General features: G+C 41.7%; 1 protein-coding gene across 3 annotated transcripts in view; it reads right to left on the bottom strand.

Annotated features, from left to right (window-relative positions):
* LOC131471111 (low-density lipoprotein receptor class A domain-containing protein 4-like) overlaps positions 1 to 22,583 on the bottom strand; it is a 189,525-nt gene that overhangs the window by 7,966 nt on the left and 158,976 nt on the right. For all 3 annotated transcript variants that reach the window (XM_058647421.1, XM_058647420.1, XM_058647422.1), the window contains 2 exons: positions 5,922 to 6,076; positions 3,166 to 3,216 (listed from right to left, as the gene is read on the bottom strand). In XM_058647421.1, coding sequence (XP_058503404.1) covers positions 3,166 to 3,216; positions 5,922 to 6,076 — 206 coding nt within the window. The remainder of the gene's footprint in view (positions 1 to 3,165; positions 3,217 to 5,921; positions 6,077 to 22,583) is intronic.

Genomic DNA, 22,583 nt, shown 5'->3' with positions numbered 1-22,583 from the left:
AAGATAAAACTGCCACATGATAAGATGCTCTATGGAAAACTTATTTTAGAACTAAAAAAAAAAGAGTAAAAAGAGTAAAAACAATACACACAACCCATGTGCCACCAAGACATTACAGTTAATTACTACTTATTATTATTATTATTATTATTATTATTATTTAACATTAAACATTTATCCTGTAGATCTACAGTCAATATTTGTTTTTCCACCCTTTTCCCCCCATATTTTTACTTTGGATATTTTTTTGCATGGCTTTGTTTGCACGTTTTGTGAATGCTTCCTTGTGCTCTTTATTTCTGTAAAACACATTCAACGACAGCTGTGTATAATAACACGCTAAACAAAAAAAAAATCTGCCTCGTCTTGTTGTAAGAGTAAAAAGAAAAAAGGAAATAAATTCAAAACAGTGCTTCAGAGCGCAGCTTTTTCCCTGAGAACTTCACATCAATTATGTCTTTAGACGCTGACAGCATGATCCATTCCCTCATTTCTCACATTTCTGTCCCATTCAACATGTTTCTACTGTGGCCAGCCACTATAAGAGGGAATCCATTTCAATTAGTGACTGTGGCTCCAATAGTCAACCTCCAATGAAAAGCCAGTCAGGATGGAGAGACCATCAGAGTGAGAGAAAAAAACAACCTGGGGGGATAGAGGATCAGGGCATTTGAAATTAAGATATAGAAAGAGAAAGAGTGGAAGTGAAAGGATTAAAAAGGCTGGCTGCTGAGATAAGGAGAGGGAAGGATGGAGCACAGACAGTGAAGAGGAGAAGAAAGAGCCATGGAGAGAAGGAGAGTGAAAGGAGAGCTAGAGAGATAAAGACTGAAAGAAACAGAGAAGAGAGTAAAAAAAAAAGGAAATGCAGAGACCCAGACGAATACAGGGAGGGAGGGAGGGAGGGAGGGAGGGAGGGAGGGAGAGAGAGAGAAAGGTGTATGTATCGCTGATAGAGGGAATAGAGCGCAACAGAGGAGGGCAGCTCTCAGACGGCTGTCTAGACAGTGTCAGGGGAGGTGTTGCTGATTAATGATGCACCAAAATCCGTCCACCCTCCCCTTTGCCACACGCACTAACACACACACACACACGCACACAGCCCCCATCACTGCATCTATCAGCCACCCACACTCATTGACTGCTTCTCCCTCTGTGTTTGTCTCTCCATGGCCTTTTCCTTTTTTCCCGGGTCTCTCCGGGTGCTTTAGCGTTGGCACTGTTTTTCTTTATTAACCTCTCATGATCCTCGTGCACCTCTTACTCTCTGACTCATTTTATTTGCCTTCTACCCTTTTCTCTCTCTCTCTCTCTCTCTCTCCATTTTCCAGCTCTGACTTCATCTTCTTCAGTTTTGTTTACACATGACGGTTAAAGCTGGCAGGGTAATACAAAGAGGGGGGGGGGGGGGGGAGTGTTTGTTTTGGTACAAACGTGACCTTTTGCCTACACAAAGTGCCAAATTTTGCTTTGATTGCCAACGTGTGCAAAGAATAGCTGGCCAAACCGGCAGCCTCGATATACAATTGTTTTCATGTGATCACATGATTAGTTGTGTTTTCAAGTGTTCTTTGAACTCTTTATTCCCCATTTTCCCAGTGCGTCTCTTCCTCTCCAGGACTCGTAAGCTCCTCCATCTGGCATGGACGCCGTTAAACAAACAGATCACCAGTCACAGTGAGTGTACTGGCATTCGCTTGTAGTTATGTATTCATGAGTCTTGCCAAATTGTGATTTTGTTTGGAGTATATTGCCAGCTGCACCCAGTGCAACATACAAGCTTCAATTCCTGCATGATCAAATATTTACACAGCCAAAATGCCAGAGTATTTGTGCCCTAAGAGTTTCCCTGTCACCACTGAGCTCGTTGCACAATGGTGAGCAGTGAGAAAAGAAGCCGACAAAGACACAAAGAAGAGCTGGGAACAGACAGATCTCTAATATTACAGAGCAAGTACAAAAGACATCATTCAGGTCTTTCTCTCGGTTCCATCCATTTTAGTTGCCATCTTTATAGCCTGTACTTTCTACACTGGCTTTGAATGTCAAACACAGTTAAATGTGCTACTTAAAGCAAGCTGTCATCTTTATTTCCACTAGCCGCATAATTTGTAAGTTTTACAACACAGCAGCAATTACGCCTTTGAAAGCAAATCAGACATGACAGGAATTCCACTGGATGTCTTTAAAGCTCGGGTCTGGAAAAGCGAGCGTTAGCGGGATACACTTTGCAACGCATACAGCCCAGACTCTCCTGTTGGCCCTCGTGATTAAGCTTCTACCCTTAATGGGGAAGTCATTATCGTCGTTTCCAGCGCAGTTTAGCTCACCACGGCGCCGTTTTGGAACAGCACCAGGGCCAGATTCGCATTACATATTTATTTACGTAATAGGCGTCTGCTACGTGAATGACGCAACGTCATACCAGTGCAACACAGTGAACAAAGAGCAACAATGAAGGACATCCTGCATTCCGTGCTCTTTCTTCTTGGCATGTGGCCGTTTTTTTTCTCGAGAAGAAAACAATCTTTGTTAGAGAGGAGGCGGTTGAGGACTGGACGGAAAAGCACCGCTGGTTTTTTTTTTTTCCACACTACTGTCGCACGAAAGTGAGGGTTCTCTTAAGTTTAACAATGGAAACACAGATAACTTGGTGGAAATGGGGATATTGTCTGTGATTGGGACGTTTGGCTGCACTTTCTCGGCCAGTTTTCCGTGACTCGCTCACTAACCTTTGGCTGGTCAGTTGGAGACAGATGGGTACAGAAGCTAATCTAGACACAAAGATTATTACAGACCATAGCTTTCAAACTAAAGGCAGAAAAGATAATCCTACATGTTGGATCTTCTTGTAGTGAAGAGGTCACACATCATACGACATGAAATGAAAGATGTCATACAATGGGATCACTGGGAGGTGAGAAATGTGACATGTACATTCAATTATACACTACCACCACCCTACCAGTGGATGAATTGATTGATTCAAAATGCTAAAGCTAAATTATTTGATGGAGTAACTTTGTTTTTTAATTTTTTTTTATATACTTGCTATAAATATCTGAAAATGAATACTTCTCCATAGCTTAGGCTGCCATTCTCTGTCACTGGTTGCAGCGGTTTGTGGGTTAAAAAGGTGTAAAGACGGTGTGATGGTGGTCTTACCTCCGAGGCACCTTGTCGCGAACCACTGTCTGAAGGCCACAGACATCCGTCCTATACATTGTGACAAAACAGGGACAAAAGGTAAGATTTCCGCTGGTGGTTTCAAGACGTTTGTTCACATGCTTGAGATTCAAGGGGACTGTTATCTCACATATTCCTCTTACAGACAGAATCCTCTTTCGATAGCTGACAATGTATGTGCATCAACTATCATTACAGCAGAGTTGTCTGACTGGTTTTTGATGCAACACATTAAGCTGACGACACAATTGGTCTTTATTATCTAAAAAGGGAAGACGGACTCTAAACACCTAAAATATAACAACTTCATGAGAACACAGAAGATGAAATTCTGCTCATTCTGGGAGTGAGGACAACAAAAGGCAGACGGCGCCAGTCCTAAAAAAAAAAAAAGGGGGGGGGGGGCGAGATAAAAGCTACAACAAAGAAGTAGAAATACCAAATAATTGCATTTTCCCTCTCTCTACATTTAACTTGAGGTTGTTTTCTTGCCACATGGCACTGTCGACAATGTTTGATGAAAAAGAGAAATCCCTGTTATTTAAGTGAGTGTTAGGAGCAAAAGGCCAATGGTCAGTCTAACACAGTGCAGGGTTTTTATCAGCTTTTTGTTCTCTGATCATCTTTATTCCCTTTGATTCTGCCACAGTGGATTAAATGGGGAGTAAAAGAGCTCTGTATATCGTCTTAAGTTAGTAAACGTGCATGAGGGCTAAATCACAGTAATACACAAATACATATTATGCCTGACTTTTCGTTTTATGAATTCTTCTTCCTTTGACAGATATGATTAGCAATGTTTCTGTCTTCTTTATAAGTTAAGATTCAGTTCAACATTCACACTGTAAGAGATTTAAAACACGATGAAGCAGAACCACATGAGATTACATAAAACTATCAAATGCAAGGCCAACAACTTTAAGATATGAATTACTGTTACTGAAACCACCAAGAATATATAAAAAAGTATACATCCTTGGTCAGGTATGCTGCATAAGACATATCCCAAGCTGCAGCCTTTACAGTTCTTTTTTTTCTTTCTGAAATCGATGAATTTTTCAGCTCTATTGTACAAGCGCGCAAGTATTTCCAATATAAATCAGTATAATGAACATAAATGAGTAATGGACTGCTAAAGAAGTACTACACTACTACATTTATTTTAAAAAGGGACAGTTCAATATTAATATTGATATTTAAAAGACTGCGACATGTGACACCAGGTATCACAGAGGACTGAGCGACCTCTGGTAATGTTTCATTCAAATCGGTTAATAATTCAACTCTGCAAAGTCCATGTTTTAAATATCAGTCGTCAGTTTTCAATGTCCAGAAGAAGTTTTTACGAGTTATTAAAAATAGCGGCTGCAGGTAATGCTCACTGTTCCCCATTAAAAATCAATGCATGTGAATGATGGATCAGCTACATGAATCACATGAGCCTTCGATGTCTGCGACTGTGTAATTTGTTTTTGCTGTGACTGGGCAGCACAGAGAAGAGATTAAAAAAGAGGAAATGTGAGGTTATTATCTGTATTTAAATAATCTGTAACTGGGCAACCAAGCTTTGTCAGATTGTGAGGACAAACATATCAACACACCAATAATGCATCATGCATCATTATTCTGTACCTTCATTTAAAGTGTGTGAAAAGCAAAGGCTGAGTGTCTCCTCTGTGCACATTATGTATATTATAATATGTTAAAATATGGACCGAAGAAGCCACAGTTAGCATGACACCATCAGCTGACTTTATCAGTGGTTTTCCTGTTCACTCATAAGTAACTGCACCTGCTCCACAATAACACGTACAGAAGCTTTGCTTCTTTATTTAAAATTCCAAAAGATTAGGAACTGAATTACAGAGGAAAAACCGTACCTGTTTGTGTGCAGTCTGTCGCTAAAGCACGACGTTTCTCAAACAGGAGGTTTGATATCAGAGTGTTTACATTTATATTCTGTACAAACACTGACGAACAGCAACGTTCACCTGTTGTGGTGTATGTGTGTGTATGTGTGTGTGTGTGTGTGTGTGTGTGTGTGTATTGCTCCTCCATCTGACAAGCTCAGAGCAAAGAACGTTGCTGTATTTTTCAAGATTTTAAATCTAATTTTTTTTAACACTTAAATAATTCAAATTTGTTAAGGTGGTTAGTGACACATTTTCCAGTGAAGTGACAAAGTCAGAAGAGGGTTGTTATTTTTTTGTTTTTTATCCCTTTGCAGTTGCACACACTTCACGTGGGTGCAATCTGGCAGTGTGTGTTTATCAAAGTGATTATGTATGTGTTTGTCCCGAAGTGTCGCCGTGCCGGTATGGGGGCAGCGCCTCTGCTGTCTAGACAGCCGTGTAGTGAATTAAACATCAAGGTCTGATGGAACCTGGCTCTGAAGAAACCAATTCAACAATCACCTAACAGACTGGAGCAAATCTGCTACCTCAGTGAACCAAGACGGAGACTGTGACTAGGGAGAAGTGGGGGGTTTTAAACACTTTGTTTAATCCATGCTGCTTCACTGGGAACAAACTGGTCAACTCTGTTTGTCCCACTTCAGAAAGGAAGACTTGTACTGTCAAAGTGACCACAAATGCACACACTGTTTTTTGGGGGGGTTTTTTTCCACTCACAATCAGTTTAGATCAAAATGTTCCCGACATGGATGCAGACAATAGTTAGAAGCTAGAACACATAAATACAAACGGTTTCTTTCTGTGTCATTCACAAACACTGACCTGCTGCAGGGCATGGTCGTGCCTGCGGGCCTGGCTCTGCCTTGTAATGAAAGACCAGGTTGAGAGTTTGTAATGGTTGAGCAGGCAGATGATCACCACCACCATCACCGTCATCACCACGATAATGATGACAATCTGAACAAACTCCAGTTCAGCTGCAAAGGAAGAACAAAGGAAAAGAGACGCGGTGGTTAGAAAATTCATTTACAATAGACGTGGGCACAAAATAGACAAATGAATGCCATTATGTACATAGGTACATGTACATTTGAATTGGTTTGAATTAGCTTTCCTTCTGGTATCTCAATGAATCATTTTTTGGGTCAAAGAGAAAATAATAAGCCTTTATTCCCGCTTAACCAATTAAGAGTTACAGCATAATTTGTCTTTTTTCTCTCATAGCATGATTTATTGTCCCATGGTAGGGTGTCAAATTTAGTGTAATTAATAAAATGAACAATACAATGTTGGTTTCTTACTTTGATTGGATTTGGGCCTTTTAACAACACAATTCTACACTGCTATGACAACAGGGATTCATCCATTGATGAAAATATGATCAAGAGCTGTGGAGCAGCTACTAAACGGACCTCATGATTTAAACTGTTCTCTCACAAGTGAAGCTTTAGAGTTTTTAAAGAGCCACAGCACCATTCTGACTGTTCTACCATGTGTACACCAGCAGGGGGCAGCACAGGTCAGAAGCCCAGTCAGTCTGTCAGATTGTTTGTGTGTGTGTGTGTGTGTGTGTGTCCGGTTCACCAACAGTTCTTTATGTGTGAAGTGTGTGTTCAAAATCACTGGACATATCAGTGTCCAGAGTGTGGTGTCAACAGTGTAAAGTGGATTCTTTGTGGGAACACTGAATAACACACACACACACGCAGGCATGCACACACACCAGACTTGATCTAAGATGACCTCTCTCACCCCCCCTGCCTCTTGTTCATTAATTCATCCTTTCATTTTCCTTTCCTCCCACTGCCATCTCTTTCAACCCCTCCTGTATCATTGCTTTCCCTTCACCTCTGTAACATTCCTTACTTTTAGGTCCGTCCCTCCATCCGCCTCTCTCCTTTCCCACATCACTTCCTGCCTCTATCAGTCTTTCTTCTTGCATTCCTATCTCACCCACCATTATTCTTAGCTTTTTTTTTCTTATTCTGCTTTGTCTTCCAGTCCCACACACTTTATACATTCATCGCTCCACTCTCTCTCTCTCTCTCTCTTTGTGTCATTCTCTCTCAATTGCTTCCTCCCTGTCTGAGAATCTTATCACATGTTGTCACTTTGTTCTGAGCAGAAGTCTTGACCTTGTCTAGTCTTGGCACCCAGTTGGACCCTACTCACACTCTTACTCATGGCTGGACACTCACTCACTTGTGTGTGCACTTCCCTGTGTGTGTGTGTGTGTGTGCGTGCGTGTGTGTGTGTTCGAGCAACACACAATGTAGAGTCAGCTTTCTGAGCTCTAATGCCTTAATGCTGGCGGATACTTTCCTCACAAAGCACGATTGCACAAGCTACCTGAACACTTTTTGACAAAAGAGAGATGGAATCAGGTAAAAGACAAAAAAAGAGTTACGTAAAATTTGGAAAAACGATGGATGGTATTTTAATTACAGCAGGAACACTTAATACTTAATTCTCTTCCAAAATAACTTCTCATGAGAAACAAAATCATTATCATTATCAGAGAGGCCAATCCCAGTCCAATTAAAGCCAGCCTATCCCAGTCTTCCTGGCATCTGTAATCCCCTTAGCTTATTTTTCTGCATTACAGCGGGTTAGTGAGAAGTAAACCTACCCAAACCTGCCTCCGTTCTACCACAGCAGCCACAGAAAGCGGGTGGGGTAAGACTGAGAGGAAGAGGGCTCACACAAACCACACGGAGGGGGGAAAAAAACATTGTAAAGAAATCTCGGTTCCCGAGCCAGTTCAACCAACCGACATTAACCGCAGAAGAGCAGAGGAATGCTTACGCTGCAAAACGACGACAGACAAGCTCAAACACAAATGACTGCCACCGCCACATTAATGACTTCATTAGTATAATAAAGCAACACCGACAAAATAACTGTCACTGAACTGCCCTTTAACAATTAATCCAGAGTTATTTGGCCAAAAACCCAAATAACTTCTCCCATCAGACATTTTATGTCGGGTCTTAAAGATCTACATCGTGATGTGAGTCACCCAGTGTGAAAGTACAACTCCAAAAGTCTGCTAATGTCATCAACCACACATAAGACTGAAGGAAGTGGTGTGGAGCTGGAAGAAGAAAAAAAAACAGTGCAGCAGACTTGTAAGGCCAAACCCACCTAACAAGCCACAAGGGAGAGGACTGAGGTAAAGTTACTTTCAAGGAAGCAGCATTTGGAAACCAATAATTACTTGTTTCACTCCGTACAACATTTCCACATCTTTTTAAAACCCACGTATCGAAGTTGGTTGTCGGACTAAACGTGTCCTTTATCGGGCTGGGTTCTGGTCCCAGATGAGCAGACGTATGTTGGAACAATGTTGAACATCTCAGTTCAGTCATGACCAGCCTGGACCTGTGTGCTTACCACAGTAGCCACAGGGTGGGGACTGAGGGAGTACTTCACTGAAAGAACAGCATTCTGGGAAACCAAGTCATCCTTCTGTAAGCCTGACGGATAAATACCACATACTTTGCCCTTCTGCTGTTTGTTAAAGCCACACAAACCAGATGCTGGGCTCAAAGCGCTCCTCTGAATTATGGGCGGGGATGAGTTATGCAGCAAAATAAAAGTACAGTGGCTACGGCTAGTGGCTCTCCCTCCTCTGAAAGTCAGGAAGGAAGGAAGCCAGGGGAGGGAGTTGAGAGGGTAGGAATGAAGTGTAGGGAGGAGGAGGAGATATTAAATGAAAGAGAAAAGAATCAAGGGAGAGGAGAGGCCTATCCTGTCTGAACCCCAGAATCCATCCAAGTTCAGAGACTCCAGAACACAGTGTACAGACTCCAGCACAGCCTGGAGAACAGTGTGTGCTGGCCGTCAGCATTACCAGCACCAGTCTGATGTTATTACAACACTAATCCACTTGTCAAAACAATATTGGTCTGGTATCTGCAGAACCCTTATTCCCTCAGTAGCCTGGATACTTTGCAGTGCAGGACAGCTGTTCCATTGCTTTTTTTTCTGCTGAAGTGAGGAGAGGGTCATCAGGTTTATTCAAATCACGTCAAAGTGACTGATCAGGGAGTTCAAGTGCAACAAAAATGGCAACAATATTTAAGAATGGCTTCTTATTTCTAAGGCAACTTCAAATTGGAAGAGAGGAAGAATGGTGGGCAACAAAGCCACACAGCTGGACTTGAAACCTCGGTTTCACGGACAGACTTGTGCTCCAGTTCAGATCTGACAAGCGCTGAGGTCAGATACCTGGCACCATCAGACACAAACAGCAATCACAGCAGCCAAAAAGACAAGCACACAGAGAGAGTAAACAGTGTAGAGACAGCACACACATAACACACACCCTTTCATGACCCTTTGACCTTCGCATGTGGGTGGGGGGGTGGTGGTGTGTGTGTGTGTACGCGATAGAGGCCAGTGGGAGGTCAGACAGTTCAGCTGACCTGCCGGTGAAAAGAAGCTGTCAGACACAGAGCAGACAAGCTGACACAAAGCAGCAGTCGCTCACAGAGCACAGCACTGTGTGAGCTCTCAGTCACACATGTGACATACATGACTTTTTCAATGATGACTCATTTACCTGTTAGAGACAGGGTGTTCCATAAGAAATTATCCAGACCAACAATTACTTACTTTATCACTGGGGGAGAGTGAGAGGATTTTTTATTTTTTTTTGTTGCAATAAGGAAACACACTAACGAAAACAACCTTGTTTACATCTTCTTTTTTTTGCCTTTGCCTAGAGGCATAGACACACACGGAGACAAATACAAGTACACTTACTTACATCTGTCAGTACTTAACAGTCTATCATGTATTACCACATGCAGACTGTAGCCATTTAAAAACAATATCAGCACTGAACTACTCACAAACTCAGCTTAAACATGGGCAGAGTTGTCTGCCTCTACAGTATATAGCACTTAGCCACACTTTTTTAGTGCATAGCTCTGTATAACTTGGAACAACTTGTTCTGTAGCTTCGGCAAATTCATCTCTACTAGCAACAATTAATGCTGTGGAAATCTCACTTCTGTGGCTAATGAAGGCATACAGACTCACCCCGTTTGGCTCCGATATGAAAATCAGGCTAATGGCTATCTGAAGAGACACACACTCAGCTGGGGCCTCTAACATTGTTATTGCTCAATAAACTTAACATTTGAGCCCGGATAACCTTATATGTGTGCAAGAAAAAAGAAGGCCTGGCTAGTTTAGTTTGCACAAAGGAGCATTATTTGTCCAAAACTACAAGAACACGTTGCATTATTCAGCTCTTAGAGCAGATGTATGCTGACAGTGTAGCCAGAGAGCGGAGGGAACGGCTCCCAGGCTGCTTGCAAATTTAGGCTACATCCCAAAAAATAATCACGGTATTTTTCAAACTTTCACGATATACAACATTTTTTTTTTTTTTTGAGTGAATACCCCAGTGGGAAAGAGACTGTGTGTGCTCATACTGGGATGAAACTGAGTGTGTCAGTTACTTCTTCAGTTAAGCCTTTAGCATGGCTGGTGCAGCAGTGAAAAGGGTCCCCCATCGAACAGTGTTTTGTTGTGCCATATATATATATATATATATATATATATATATATATGTAAACCTTTTGTGTAGTATGAACCGGTATTCCACACAGCACTACTACATCCACACAATCGTTCTCTTCAATCTGGTCCCGATATACCTGCAATACACAATACCACAGTGTTTTTGAGCCACCGAAGCAGTTGCGTTTGAAAATGCTGTTGGTTCTGTTTTTATTTAAAAAATTCTCAGGGGCAGCATTTTCGTCTGGCAGATACGGAGAACTTAGAAAACAATGGCACTGTTATCCTCTTGATTCTTATCAGTCAGGAATCTGCTATCAGCTGTGAGAGAAAAGCGCCATAAAAAAAGTTTCAGGTTTCAGAATGAGCTTCCTACTCTCACCCAGTCTTGTATAAAGTACTTAAAAGGGATACTTGAGTAAAAGTATCTTACCAGAATATGACTTTGGTAGAAGATGAAGTCACCTTAAGTAAAAGTCTTAAAGTTTATGACATTTACTGTACTTAAGTATCACAAAGCAATTGTCTGATATAAAATGTACTGAAGTTTTAGAAGTAAGAGTATTAAAAAAGTGAGGATTGAGCAATGGTAGCTCAGTGGTAGGGCGAGTTGTCTTTCGACTGGAAGGTCGTGCATTCAATTCCTGGCTCTGCTCGTCTATATGTGTTCTTGAGCAAGACACTTAACCCCATGGTGAAGTGTGTGAATGGCAAAACTATAGTGTTAAGCAGGTCATCAAGACTAGAAAAGCGCTATATAAGTACAGACCATTACCAACTCTGCTTCTTCTGATTTTATTTGGTAGTAATGTGTAACAAAGATAGTTAGGGGAAATGTAGAGTAGTAAAAGTAAAAGCTGCTAGAAATACAAATAAAGTAAAGTACAGATACGTGAATTTTGTACTTAAGTCAAGTAACAAAGTATTTGTACTTGGTTACATTACAACACTGCATTCACCTGCACTCTGTTGCATAGTGTACCTGAATGATCACATGGTTTAGTACGGATGCAGATTCCGAGAAGAAGCGTTCGCCCGGATGCAGATTTGTTGGAAAATGCCAAACGTAGTAGTATGGCTGTAGCTTAGTATACGAGTATAAGAGCTTCTCCCACAAGACTTAGACTAAGGTGACAAAGCTTCAACTGTTATGAGTCCTATTTAGCAGCCAAGCAGCACATGGTCCCACAGATAAAGCAGCAGTTTATAGGATCTCTGTAGCAGTCAGTAAAGAGCAGCCAGACCAGACTCAGCTCTGGGACATGACATGACAGCAGAAAGCAGGAAATGACAGTGGAATCTTCATTGAAATAACTCAGATTTAGGTGTTCACCTAAAAACTGGGAAAAATGTGGAGGCAGCAAGTGAGGTGTGTGTGTTTTTTATTATTTAACCTAGCCAGGCTGAGCTCAATAAAGCCTCCAGCTGGCTTTTTTCCGCTACAGTCATTTCCGCTTTCCTGCTGCACAGCAGAGCTACATCTCAGTCATGAAAAGGAAATAACCTAACCATTGTCACGGTCACACCTGACTATCAAATGTGTGCTTTACTATGAAATGCCCTTCTTCCTCCATGACTGACGGGAGGAAGAGTTGCAGGTGCTGTGTCGCTGCTTTAGTCTGCAAGTTCCTGGCAGTCAAACAATGGGCTTTCCTGTTTGAATGAACATTCATAAAACTGAAATATAGTACATGTATAAAATATAATGACATCCACAAAGACTAAAATAAGCCAGGCTTTCTTTGCTCCGACTTGCTCGTCTTTCTCCTGCTGCCCAGAGAGCTTGAGCCCAGCTAGAGGCTTGCTGAGTTCACAGCCTGCTGCCCACCACACTGGGCCCCCACACAGACACACACGCACACAGAGTCCTCCTTTGACACACAGACACACAGCCCTGTCTGCTGCCACTGTCGTTGCTATGGCAACTCATGGGCACGGTGCCGTGATCAACAAGGCCCGGAGCTGCTGTGGCACCATGGCAGTGACCTGGCTGGCACACACACGCTCGTGCACGCACACACACACACACACACACACACACAACGCAGAAACACACACAGAGTGAGAGAAACGAGACAAGAAGAGAAAGTGAATACACAGACAAACACACACTCTTAGTGAGTATGACAGAGAGGTTCAATAATGAAGGGACACACAGACTGAGGATACGTAAGCATAGAGAAAAATTATGAGGAACACACATCCTCGCACACACTCTACCTCCCTGCACTGTTGCATCGAGACGTATCTGCCTGGCAGCAACTGTGTCACCCACACTCAACCACAGTGCGAGTGTGTGAGACACAGCAAGCAGTAGGTATCAGCTATGGCGACTGAGGGCACCAAGAGAGCAAACAATTACAGCTCTGTTTCTTTTCTCCACTCTCCCTCCACTGTCTTTATGTCCATATCTCTCTCTCTCTCTCTCTCTCCCTGTCCCTTCTTTTCTCACTCATACGACACAATGGCCTCATCTGTGCTTCACCACAGAAAGTAATACGACTTTTAGACTGCAAATCTCCATATGATGCAACTCTGCACAACGCATGTTCCCATTTGTTGGAGACAGACAGGGGACAACTGTTTCTCACAGTCAGCAGCAGAGACCGAATATTGTACTCATCACAGCACAGTGAGGAAAATAGCTAAGTTCCCACTTTAAATCAGTTAAAATTAAAGCTCTTGGAACAAACAAAAAAATCCACATTTTGTTGGTGAGAAGATAATCATCCACCTGACAAGCGAGGCCTATCAAAAAGGTTTTTTTAGGAGCCTCTTTTGCTTGTCATAGTTAAGGATATTTAATAATTCTGTGCTTTACATTTGGTACAGTGCTAATCGTGAAATGAAAATGAGTTTAGTTCCATTAGTGAAGTAATGACATATCAACAGGCTGCAGCTGCAGCAGTGTCGGCAGGATGTGGTCGGCTGATCACAGGTTTCATTCTATTTATGGTTCATTGGAGGTGTTTCTTCCGAGAACTCGTATATTTGCGTGGTTGTTGCTCTCCCTCCCTCAGTTTCTCTGAACATAGCCTGATTCTCATAATTGCTGAGGTAAGTGATAACAATGAGATTCAACGCTGAGCCAGCTATAAATCTCCAATTGAGCCCCTCGAAAGGACTGACTATGCTATATCTTCTCCATCAGCATAAATAAAACATGAAATATGAAAAAAACACAGGAGTCTGTGATAACAGACCATGAATATGATAATATAGTCTAAATATATCAATATTCCTGGCTTGTAATGATCACGAACAGCAGCTCAGGGGAGTGGTGCTAAAGGTCTGTGAGATCGCGGCTGGATGGATGGCTCAACATGTCACTTCACACAAACACACGCTGCTGTGTCTCAGGTGTGTGCGTGTGTACATTACTAGAGCCAGACAGACAGGATAGCGTCTAGACACGGTACACCCCCCCCCACACACACCCCCACGTCTACCACCCTGCTATAGAGCTAGACAGACTACTCTCTCAGTCTGTCTCTGAGTGACTGAACACGACTGGAGGGTGTGATGAGTGTGTGTGTGTGTGTGTGTGTGTGGGGGGGGGGGAGGGGTTTGCTGGGGTCAGCTGGGGTCAGTGTGTGAGTGCCTGTGTGGGGGTGTTGTGGTGATCAGAGTTCAGTCTGTCTGGCCTTGCATGTTGCTCAAAGCTTCAACTGTGTCTGACCACTGTGTGTGTGTGTGTGTGTGTGTGTGTGTGTGTACTTGTATTAGTTACCTGTTTGGGACCTTTTCTGGCATAAACAATGACCTTGTCAGGAGCGGTAGTCCTCAATGGGCCCAAAACCTGGTCCCAATGAAGCAGAACTTAATTTCTGTGGGAACTGATTAAGTTTAGGGCAAAGTTTTGAATTGTGGTTAGATTGAAGTTAGGGATAGGCATTAACTGGTTACGGTTCATTTGGGCTGCCCATATGAATGGAAGTCAATACAGTGTCTTTAAGGGGATGGCTGTGTGTGTGTGTGTGGATAGCAGAGCAATTAATCAACTCAAAAAATATGTAAAATACACTTCTGTGAGGAGGATGTAGTGCCCACTTAAGCTGTGCCCAAATGATGTAAACACTGAGGTGGACAGTGAGGGGCAATACATGAGCCCGAGTGTTTATTAACGGGCTCTCTGGCAAAAAATTACCCACAAGTATGTTTGTATAGATGTATATGCTTAAAAACTTATTTGATCTTCATAACCTTAAAATGTGCCTATTTTATGTACTTCAGGCAACAACCTTGCTTTATGGAAGCTGCAATCTTGTGTCTACAGCAGGCTGAAGGAACAACCCAGCCAAAGCGTGCATTTCAAATATTTCAAGTCAAAGCTTACTATGCAAAATGAGAATACTGACATCATGTCTTATATGCAAAGGTCACTGTAAGTCCCTGATGAAATTAAGAAAGGGGGGTGAGTCTTTAGTTTGTTAGAATCTGCAGTGTCACCATTAGATGTCAGACATTTTTACAAACTGATCTTTAAGACAGTCAGGGGTGTCCAAGGTGTGCAATATTTAAAGCACAGTGCGAGTATTTACATGCAAACAAAATAAATGATACATTTCTGCCAAATGGAAATAATTTTACCTACATTTTACACACTGGAACTTAAACATAGACACAGCTTTGGCAACAATGGGCCTCGTTAGCTTCATCGCTAACATGTAACCTCATAATCTTCATCACCATTGCCACTATCCTCCTCAACAACAGTCAGAGAGGACACACATGGCAGAGGGCTGTTGTGACAGCATTGGTGCAGAAATTAGCCAACAGCCCACACACACAACCCAAGGCTACACTTGGCTAAAATTAAGACTTAGAGGCACACAGATGGCTGCAGCTGATACTGATATGATGTACTATACACAATAGCATCACATTTGCAGACCAGTAACATCATGCCGCCGCAAACACTCAAAGAACAATATGTGTATTAACGTGCAGCTGCACATGGCCCCAGTGCACCATTTTCCTCCTGCTTGACAAAGATCTGCTGTGAACTACAGCACCCAGCTGTTTAGGATTATAAGTCTAAAGAATGCAGCCAATGTGTCACATAGTATGTGGAAAATGTTTACTTTACATAAGAATTTGGTTCAGTTTAAAAAGTTGCAGGCAACAAACAAGACCTGAGGGCACTAAGACAAACAGTCAATACTGCATGTGCAAATATACATACATACGTACAGCACATGTGCGTACTGTCTGTAGACGTGATATCTGACTTCTATCAGCCGAAGGTAACTCAACCGGCCGCCCAGACACATCAATCTATGTCAATCTGTACTATTAATGAAAATTATTCTGCACTGGGGACAGCAGAAATCTCATAGCAGGTACCAAATTAGATCTGGGCTTTATGGTGAAAAATGAACTAAAAAAGAATGTAGGGAGGAAGTGTGCCCTTTAAATATGTTCTTTGTGTACAAAAAAATCAAGATTTTAACTTTTATAGGACTGGGATAGCACCTCTGTTTAATTATTCGTCCAAAAACATTTTTAATGTTGCTGAATTTTGTAGTATGTTGTAGTCTTTTTAATTGTATTTCTCTCAGTGTATGCCAATACCCTGAAGAAATTACAATCAAGTGAATCTTGCACCCTGAATCTTGAAATGTTATTAGGAAACCATTCAAAACCCACACTCGCATACAGTATAGTTTATCAACATATGAAATACAATATGTAAATGAGTCTATATTCTACATTGTTAGCAGCACTTGCATTAGCTTAGTCCGCTGTTACCAGCAACAATAGTAGTGGTGCTGCAGTCATGCGTTACCAGGCAAATATCAGGCTGAAATTAATCAGGATCCCGTTTTAAAATGGTTTCATCTCCCAGCCTTTGTATCAATACTGCTGAAATTAAACAATTCGGAATTGCACATCTGATGATGCACACACATGTGCACATTAGAGCATGGATACCCAAACCTATCAAGGCATGTTGGCCAAGGTTTGGACAAATATTTTGAAATTATATCTGTTTCAGGTCTAGTTTGGACAGTTTGGCAGTGTGTCTTCTGCTATTTATACTGTATGTGCCTGCAATCGGGAAAAAACAAGAACTAACTATGGTAACAACTGTGTGTCAGGGACAGTGACATTTATCATGGGAACGAGCATAACGTTATAAGATCAATTATTAGGCATCCCCGATACCTACGTTTATTTTTTTTATCAATTTCTTGCTACATTTTATGGTTAAATTGAAATATACTAATAAAGAAAGAGCCTTCTTTATTGTATGTCTTAAATTAAAATGATTACATTACTGTTTACCGACAATGGCAATGTTCAGAAAATGGGGCATTGAAGAACGTCATTTATGTAGATTATGTGAGTAAGAAGAGGAGTCAGTACATTTATATTTATAAATGAAGTGCTGTTAATGATGTACATATTCTATAGCTGCCCACTAACTATATCATTTGCAGATTTAAGAGATGATATAAAAGGAAATTATTTGGGGAAAAAACATCATCATTATTATGATGGGGAGAGCTCTCAAATTTAAAGCCACAGAAAGTCAGTAATTAAACATTAACTGCTTCAGTATCAGTTTTTTTTTCCCAGCATGATGATTTTTAATTTTAAGTCAGCAGACACTCACTCATCCTAAATTGTATGTACAGACTGAGGTGTTTACACAAGACTGAAGTGTTGCCTCTGCTGCTGCTACATCTACCACCATCTCATGCTTTCTTATCAGACTTGAACACTTGTGTGGCTATCGTGCTTCTGACCTCATCGGCCCCACAGGATCCGGCCCCCTATGGAACCTACACTTGCTAAAGTACAGTACAGTAAATGAGCAAATGACAGCGTTTTGGCAATGCCTTAGTCCTAAAAACACAAGATGCAGATTAAGTGGGAAAAGAGACAGATGAAGACGGAGGGATAAAGCAAATAATGATCTCAGAGCAACAGGAGTGAGAAAGGCGAGACGGGAGAAAAAAAGTCAGCAGAGGAAGAGATGGTGTGTTCGGGGAGAAGGACATAAAAAGAGACAGATGTTCAAGGCAGACAAACAACAAAGCACGGCATCTTGTGTCTCATCTCAGAGGCTGAGCAACGCAACAGAAAAGATGAGAGAGGAGGATGAAGAAACAAGTGGGCTTTTGTCTGCCTCGTCTCTGTCTGTTTGTCTGTCTTGCCTCCCTGCCTGTGTGTGAGCAGCCTGGCACATGTTTATTTGATGCAACAGGCAATCCCTGCTTCCATTTAACCACCTCACCCTCTCAGGTGGACAGATTCGCCATGCAACCTTAACATGGGCTTTCAAAATCCGTATTAGTAGGTCCAAAAGACGCCTACCATACAGTAGGCTGCGTGCCGCATACAGTATGTCCTGCAAACTCTCTGTGCCTGTTGTGATGAGCCAAATGGAGACAGCAGGTGAAGAGGTGGAACACAAGGAGCTCTGAGAGACATGGGACACATCCAGACAGGAGCTGAATCATTTGGGGGAGGGTTACGCAGGCTCATATTGGATATGCTAGTGTCACCCAACTCCTCTACGATTGCATTTACATGCAAGTCTGACCCTGTAAGGCTTTTTTTGCTTGGCCAAAAGTATGCTGACAGTATTTTTATTATTATTATTATTACAACTCAAAATAATCCGATAATAATAATCAGTAGCAGTAGCAGAAACCTGTGAGCGTGTGGACAGAAAACGGGACACAGTCTTATGATGCAGAAGCAAAGCGAGGTGATGCGGATAAAATGGCAGCTCAGGGAAACAGCTCAGGCACTAAAATTTGAGTTGGGATTCGGTCTGGTGGATACTGACGGTATCGGCGCAGGTGCCATGCTGGAGCAGAATTTGAATGCCCAACCCTAATCATATATTTACATTAAGTAAAAAAACATAATTCTCATCAAATAGTCCCAGATATTATAAAATCCCAGAGTACCAGGCTTCACTGCCTGTGTGAATTCATTCATGTCAGAGTACAGCACAGCAATAAAGCAACAGGTGTCTACAAATCTACTCTAGAGCCTCTGAAACATTACTGTTACAGAAAGTCATGGTGTCATGGTGAGGTGGACTGAGGACGACCCTTCTAGTCCTCTGTGGAAATTGTTATGACTTACTTGGGAAACAGTGGGATGTTGTGCTGATGACAGGACTCATGATTTTGCACAGAAAAGGGCGAAACCATTAAAATCGCTGGAGATCAAATGGAACTGGTCGGACTCAAGTGGACAACAATTATGATCACATGACTGAGTGAGGAGAGCTGAATCCATGCATCAAGGGACAGAGATGGATTTTTGTGTTGCAGGGTGATCGGCCTCCTCCTCCACTCTCCTACACAGCAGTCTTGTAGTATTTTGTATTTCATGTTTTGGAAAACAAATTTTTCTTTTCTTTTTTAAAGATGTAGTAAATGATATGAATCCGTTACACTGAGCTGTGTTGGAATTTGACATTTGAAAGACTGAAAGATTGAATGAAAAACATAATTAACAGACAAATTGCTTGTAGACGCGCGGGGGGGGGGCACCGAGGCACGGATACAGAGGTAAAATACAAAACTTTGCAAGTGTGCAAAACAACTAAAACACATAATTATGAAACAGAGAGCTATGTCTTCCAAAAAAGAAAAATAATAAGAAGAAACAAGCAACATGAGACAAATGGCCTCCTCCTCTGGTGTTTAATTACACCCTGTCTGTTTGAAATAACTCAGTTTAATCTGCATGGCTGTGTTTTTTTCCCCTTCATCTCTGCCTACAAATCATGGTTTCCATTTTGGAAAAATATGGCTCCTCAACAGCAGCATATGCTTGCAAGCTGTTTTATTCCATTGTGACTCACTGTCACACTTACTGTCTCTCCACAGAGATGGACCGTCTCCATCTCTCTACTCCCGTCTGTTCTATTTTTTTTTGTCTTCTACTTTCACTCTCCATCAGTGTGCATTTCTGTCTCATCTTAAAATCCATCCATCTTTTTTTTCACTTCACCATTCTCTGCTCTCCTCCTCCTCATGTCTCTTTCAGCCTCCTCTCAGTATCCCACCTTGTCTCTTTTACTTTACAATACATACTTTTGTCATCATTTCTGCCTCCCTCTCTCTTATCCCACCTCCTTTCCGTCTCCCACCTTCCCTCCCACTTTTTCCTCCTCTCCCACTGCCTCTGACTCTCAGATGAAGGGCTGTAAACACGTCTTCCACATGCAGTCTTATTGTACGGAGCCAACAGAGCTAAACAACCACGCTTAAGTTGTTCAATGGGTTTCACCCAATGACTAGCGCCCCCTCCCCTCCCTCACCCCCTTCAGGTTGAGATGCTTAACAACCATGAAGAAATGCCTGGCAGGCAGGATTAGGCAGAAGCGTGAGACAGCGCTAGAAACGAAGAGGAAAGAAGAGGGGAGGAGAGGAAAATACACTAAATGTAAAGATAAAGGCAGTGCAAGTGTGAGACGAGACGCGAGAGACCGAGGAGTGAAGTGAAGTCGGTGAGAAAAAGTGGAATAAAAGCAGGTTGTGCGTCTTTACAAGGTGACAAGTAAAAGATAAAGAGCAGTAAGTAAGAGGAAAAGAAAATTCCCTCGAAAAAAACACTTTTCCTTCGTGGATCACTTGGCCGTGACCGTAGGATGAACTTTGATGCAGCGCTGTGCAACAGCTGCTGACAACAGAGGAAACCAAGAAAGAAAAGGAGCTTCAGTAGAAGAAGAAGAAGAAGAATGAGGAGGAGGAGTAGGAGCAAGCAGCCAGGCTAGGTGCAATGGGAGAAAGGAGGGGAGCACTAGTATCTCAAGTAGTGTTGGTGGTGTTTTGAAGAAGGCCATGATTTTTTACACTTCACGAGGGAGGGACAGATGTATAAATAGACTGGGGACTTTAGTGGTGGACAGGGATGGAGAGGGTTCAAACAGAGATGAGGAGAGAAGCTCATGACTTTCCAAAAAGAATTTAAAAAAAAAAAAGGAAGTCCTCTGGGCATTAGACTGTACCAGATGCTGCAGTGCTCCAGTACATTATTTACCTCTGCAGCTGACAGCTTCCCTCAACTGACATTGGACCAGGAATGTCAAGAATTAAAAAAAAGCAGCTTAATCAAATTAAATAAATCACTTTTCCCCCCCTCCTACACCTACAGTGACCTCTGAGTGAAATCATGTTCTTCAAATAGAGCGCTCCTTTTTGTCAATATGCAGTATCCTTAAAGGATATTTTGGTCCCCAGTCATACACAAAAGTAGAATCAACATTAGAATCAATATTAGGGAAGGGCATTCCATGCAAAATCACAATTCGAAAGTCATATCTAATCAGTCAAATAATTGTCGAAAAATCTGTTCCAGAGCCAGTGCATAAGCGGAGCTTACCTCCGACAACGTTGCTGCCAAACTTTAAATGTCATATCTTGACATAAACCACATTTTTAAATTCTAATTGAGTAATGTCATGCCTCAAATGATCATAAAACTGCTTTCTGTGACACAGAAAAAGTTTTGTTTCTAGTTTTTTCTCACAAGTTTACTCCAGTCCCTGCTTTTATGAAAAGCAGGGAACTTCCCGCGCACACTTGTCGACTTTTAAATATCCAACGACTAATCGACTATTTTATGTTGATGTTGATGCACTGCTACATCTCCCTCATATGTGAGCATTGCTTCGTCACACGGTCGGTGACACAGACAGAAACAGCAGCACAGGCAAAACAGAGAAGTCCCGGACGTCGGGTTCATGATGGGGACAAGTGAAAAAAGGAACTCGGAAAGCAAAAAATGCTTATCACAACAGTCAGTCAGTCCCAACATGAACTTTTTAATACTCAACATGACCCCGGAAACTAAGCTGGAGAGGCTGGACCGCACTCTAGTGGGGACGTCTGAGTGTGTGGTCTTCTCAAAATTTAAGATAGACAACGATCGACAGCAAAGTAAAAACCAGGCCAAAGTTTCTGCTCACCCCACAGAGGCTGCACTCCCCAAAGCACAACCCTGGTGAGTTTTAATACAAATGTAGCTTTGATCACTCAAAGAGAAAATCCTCCTCCTCGCTCAGGTTTAGTGTAAAAGCAAATTAAATATGCAAACCTGCAATGATTCCATACATCCTATTATAGCATTCACTGCTACACTAAAAGCAAAGCAACACCACATGACCACAGTGTATGTTACCAACTCAGAACAATATTCTTTTATAAATTATATTCATAACATTATTAAAGTCATTCTATTAAAACATGAAATAAAATATATAATAAATAAGCCTGAAGGGGTTCAAATTTGGGGATGTATTTGAAGGTAAAATCACAATTTCAGTGCATTATTTACATTCACGTATTTTCATTATTGATTAATCTGCAGGCAAACTGGACTATCCAGTTACTTGTTTAGTTAAAAAAAAATCATGTAAAATAGTCCAATATTTTAGTTTTGTCACAAAATTGAATGACTAATGCTGTCCCTCTCACTTCAAGGTTGTAGCAAGGTTTTTGTACCGACAGATCACTGAGTGTTAGTCATTAAAGGTTAAATAACTAATAACAATCAATTAAAAAGCTGGATTTAAATTCAATTAAATAGCATTTACCTGTAATTTACCAAACAAATAATCATCAAGTAATTAACCTGGCTCTAGAGTGAAGTGGGAAAAAGATTTGGATTTCTTTTTATATTCATTTTCTTTGTTTAAAAAGGAGCTTTTCAAATAAACTGTTACTCGTGTGTATGTGATTTTCCTCTGCTGATGAGAGAATGGGTTGATCCAGCTGGGGTCAGGCAAATGATATTAAAGAAAAGCATTTTTCTCGTGTGTTTAATGAAATTTTCATGAGAATTCATCACCAACAGTCGATAAGGTGAGCAGCGGAACAATGCAGACTTGACTCCTTCCATCTCGTCTTGCTCTTCCTCTCACTCTTGTCTTACCTCTTGTGTCTGTCTCTCTTGCAGTACATCTTCCCACCCACCCAC

This window comes from Solea solea, chromosome 13, assembly GCF_958295425.1.
Source record: "Solea solea chromosome 13, fSolSol10.1, whole genome shotgun sequence".
In the NCBI taxonomy this organism is placed as follows: domain Eukaryota; kingdom Metazoa; phylum Chordata; class Actinopteri; order Pleuronectiformes; family Soleidae; genus Solea; species Solea solea.
The sequence above is the reverse complement of the archived record's forward strand: the minus strand, read 5'-3'. Positions and strand labels throughout refer to the sequence as shown.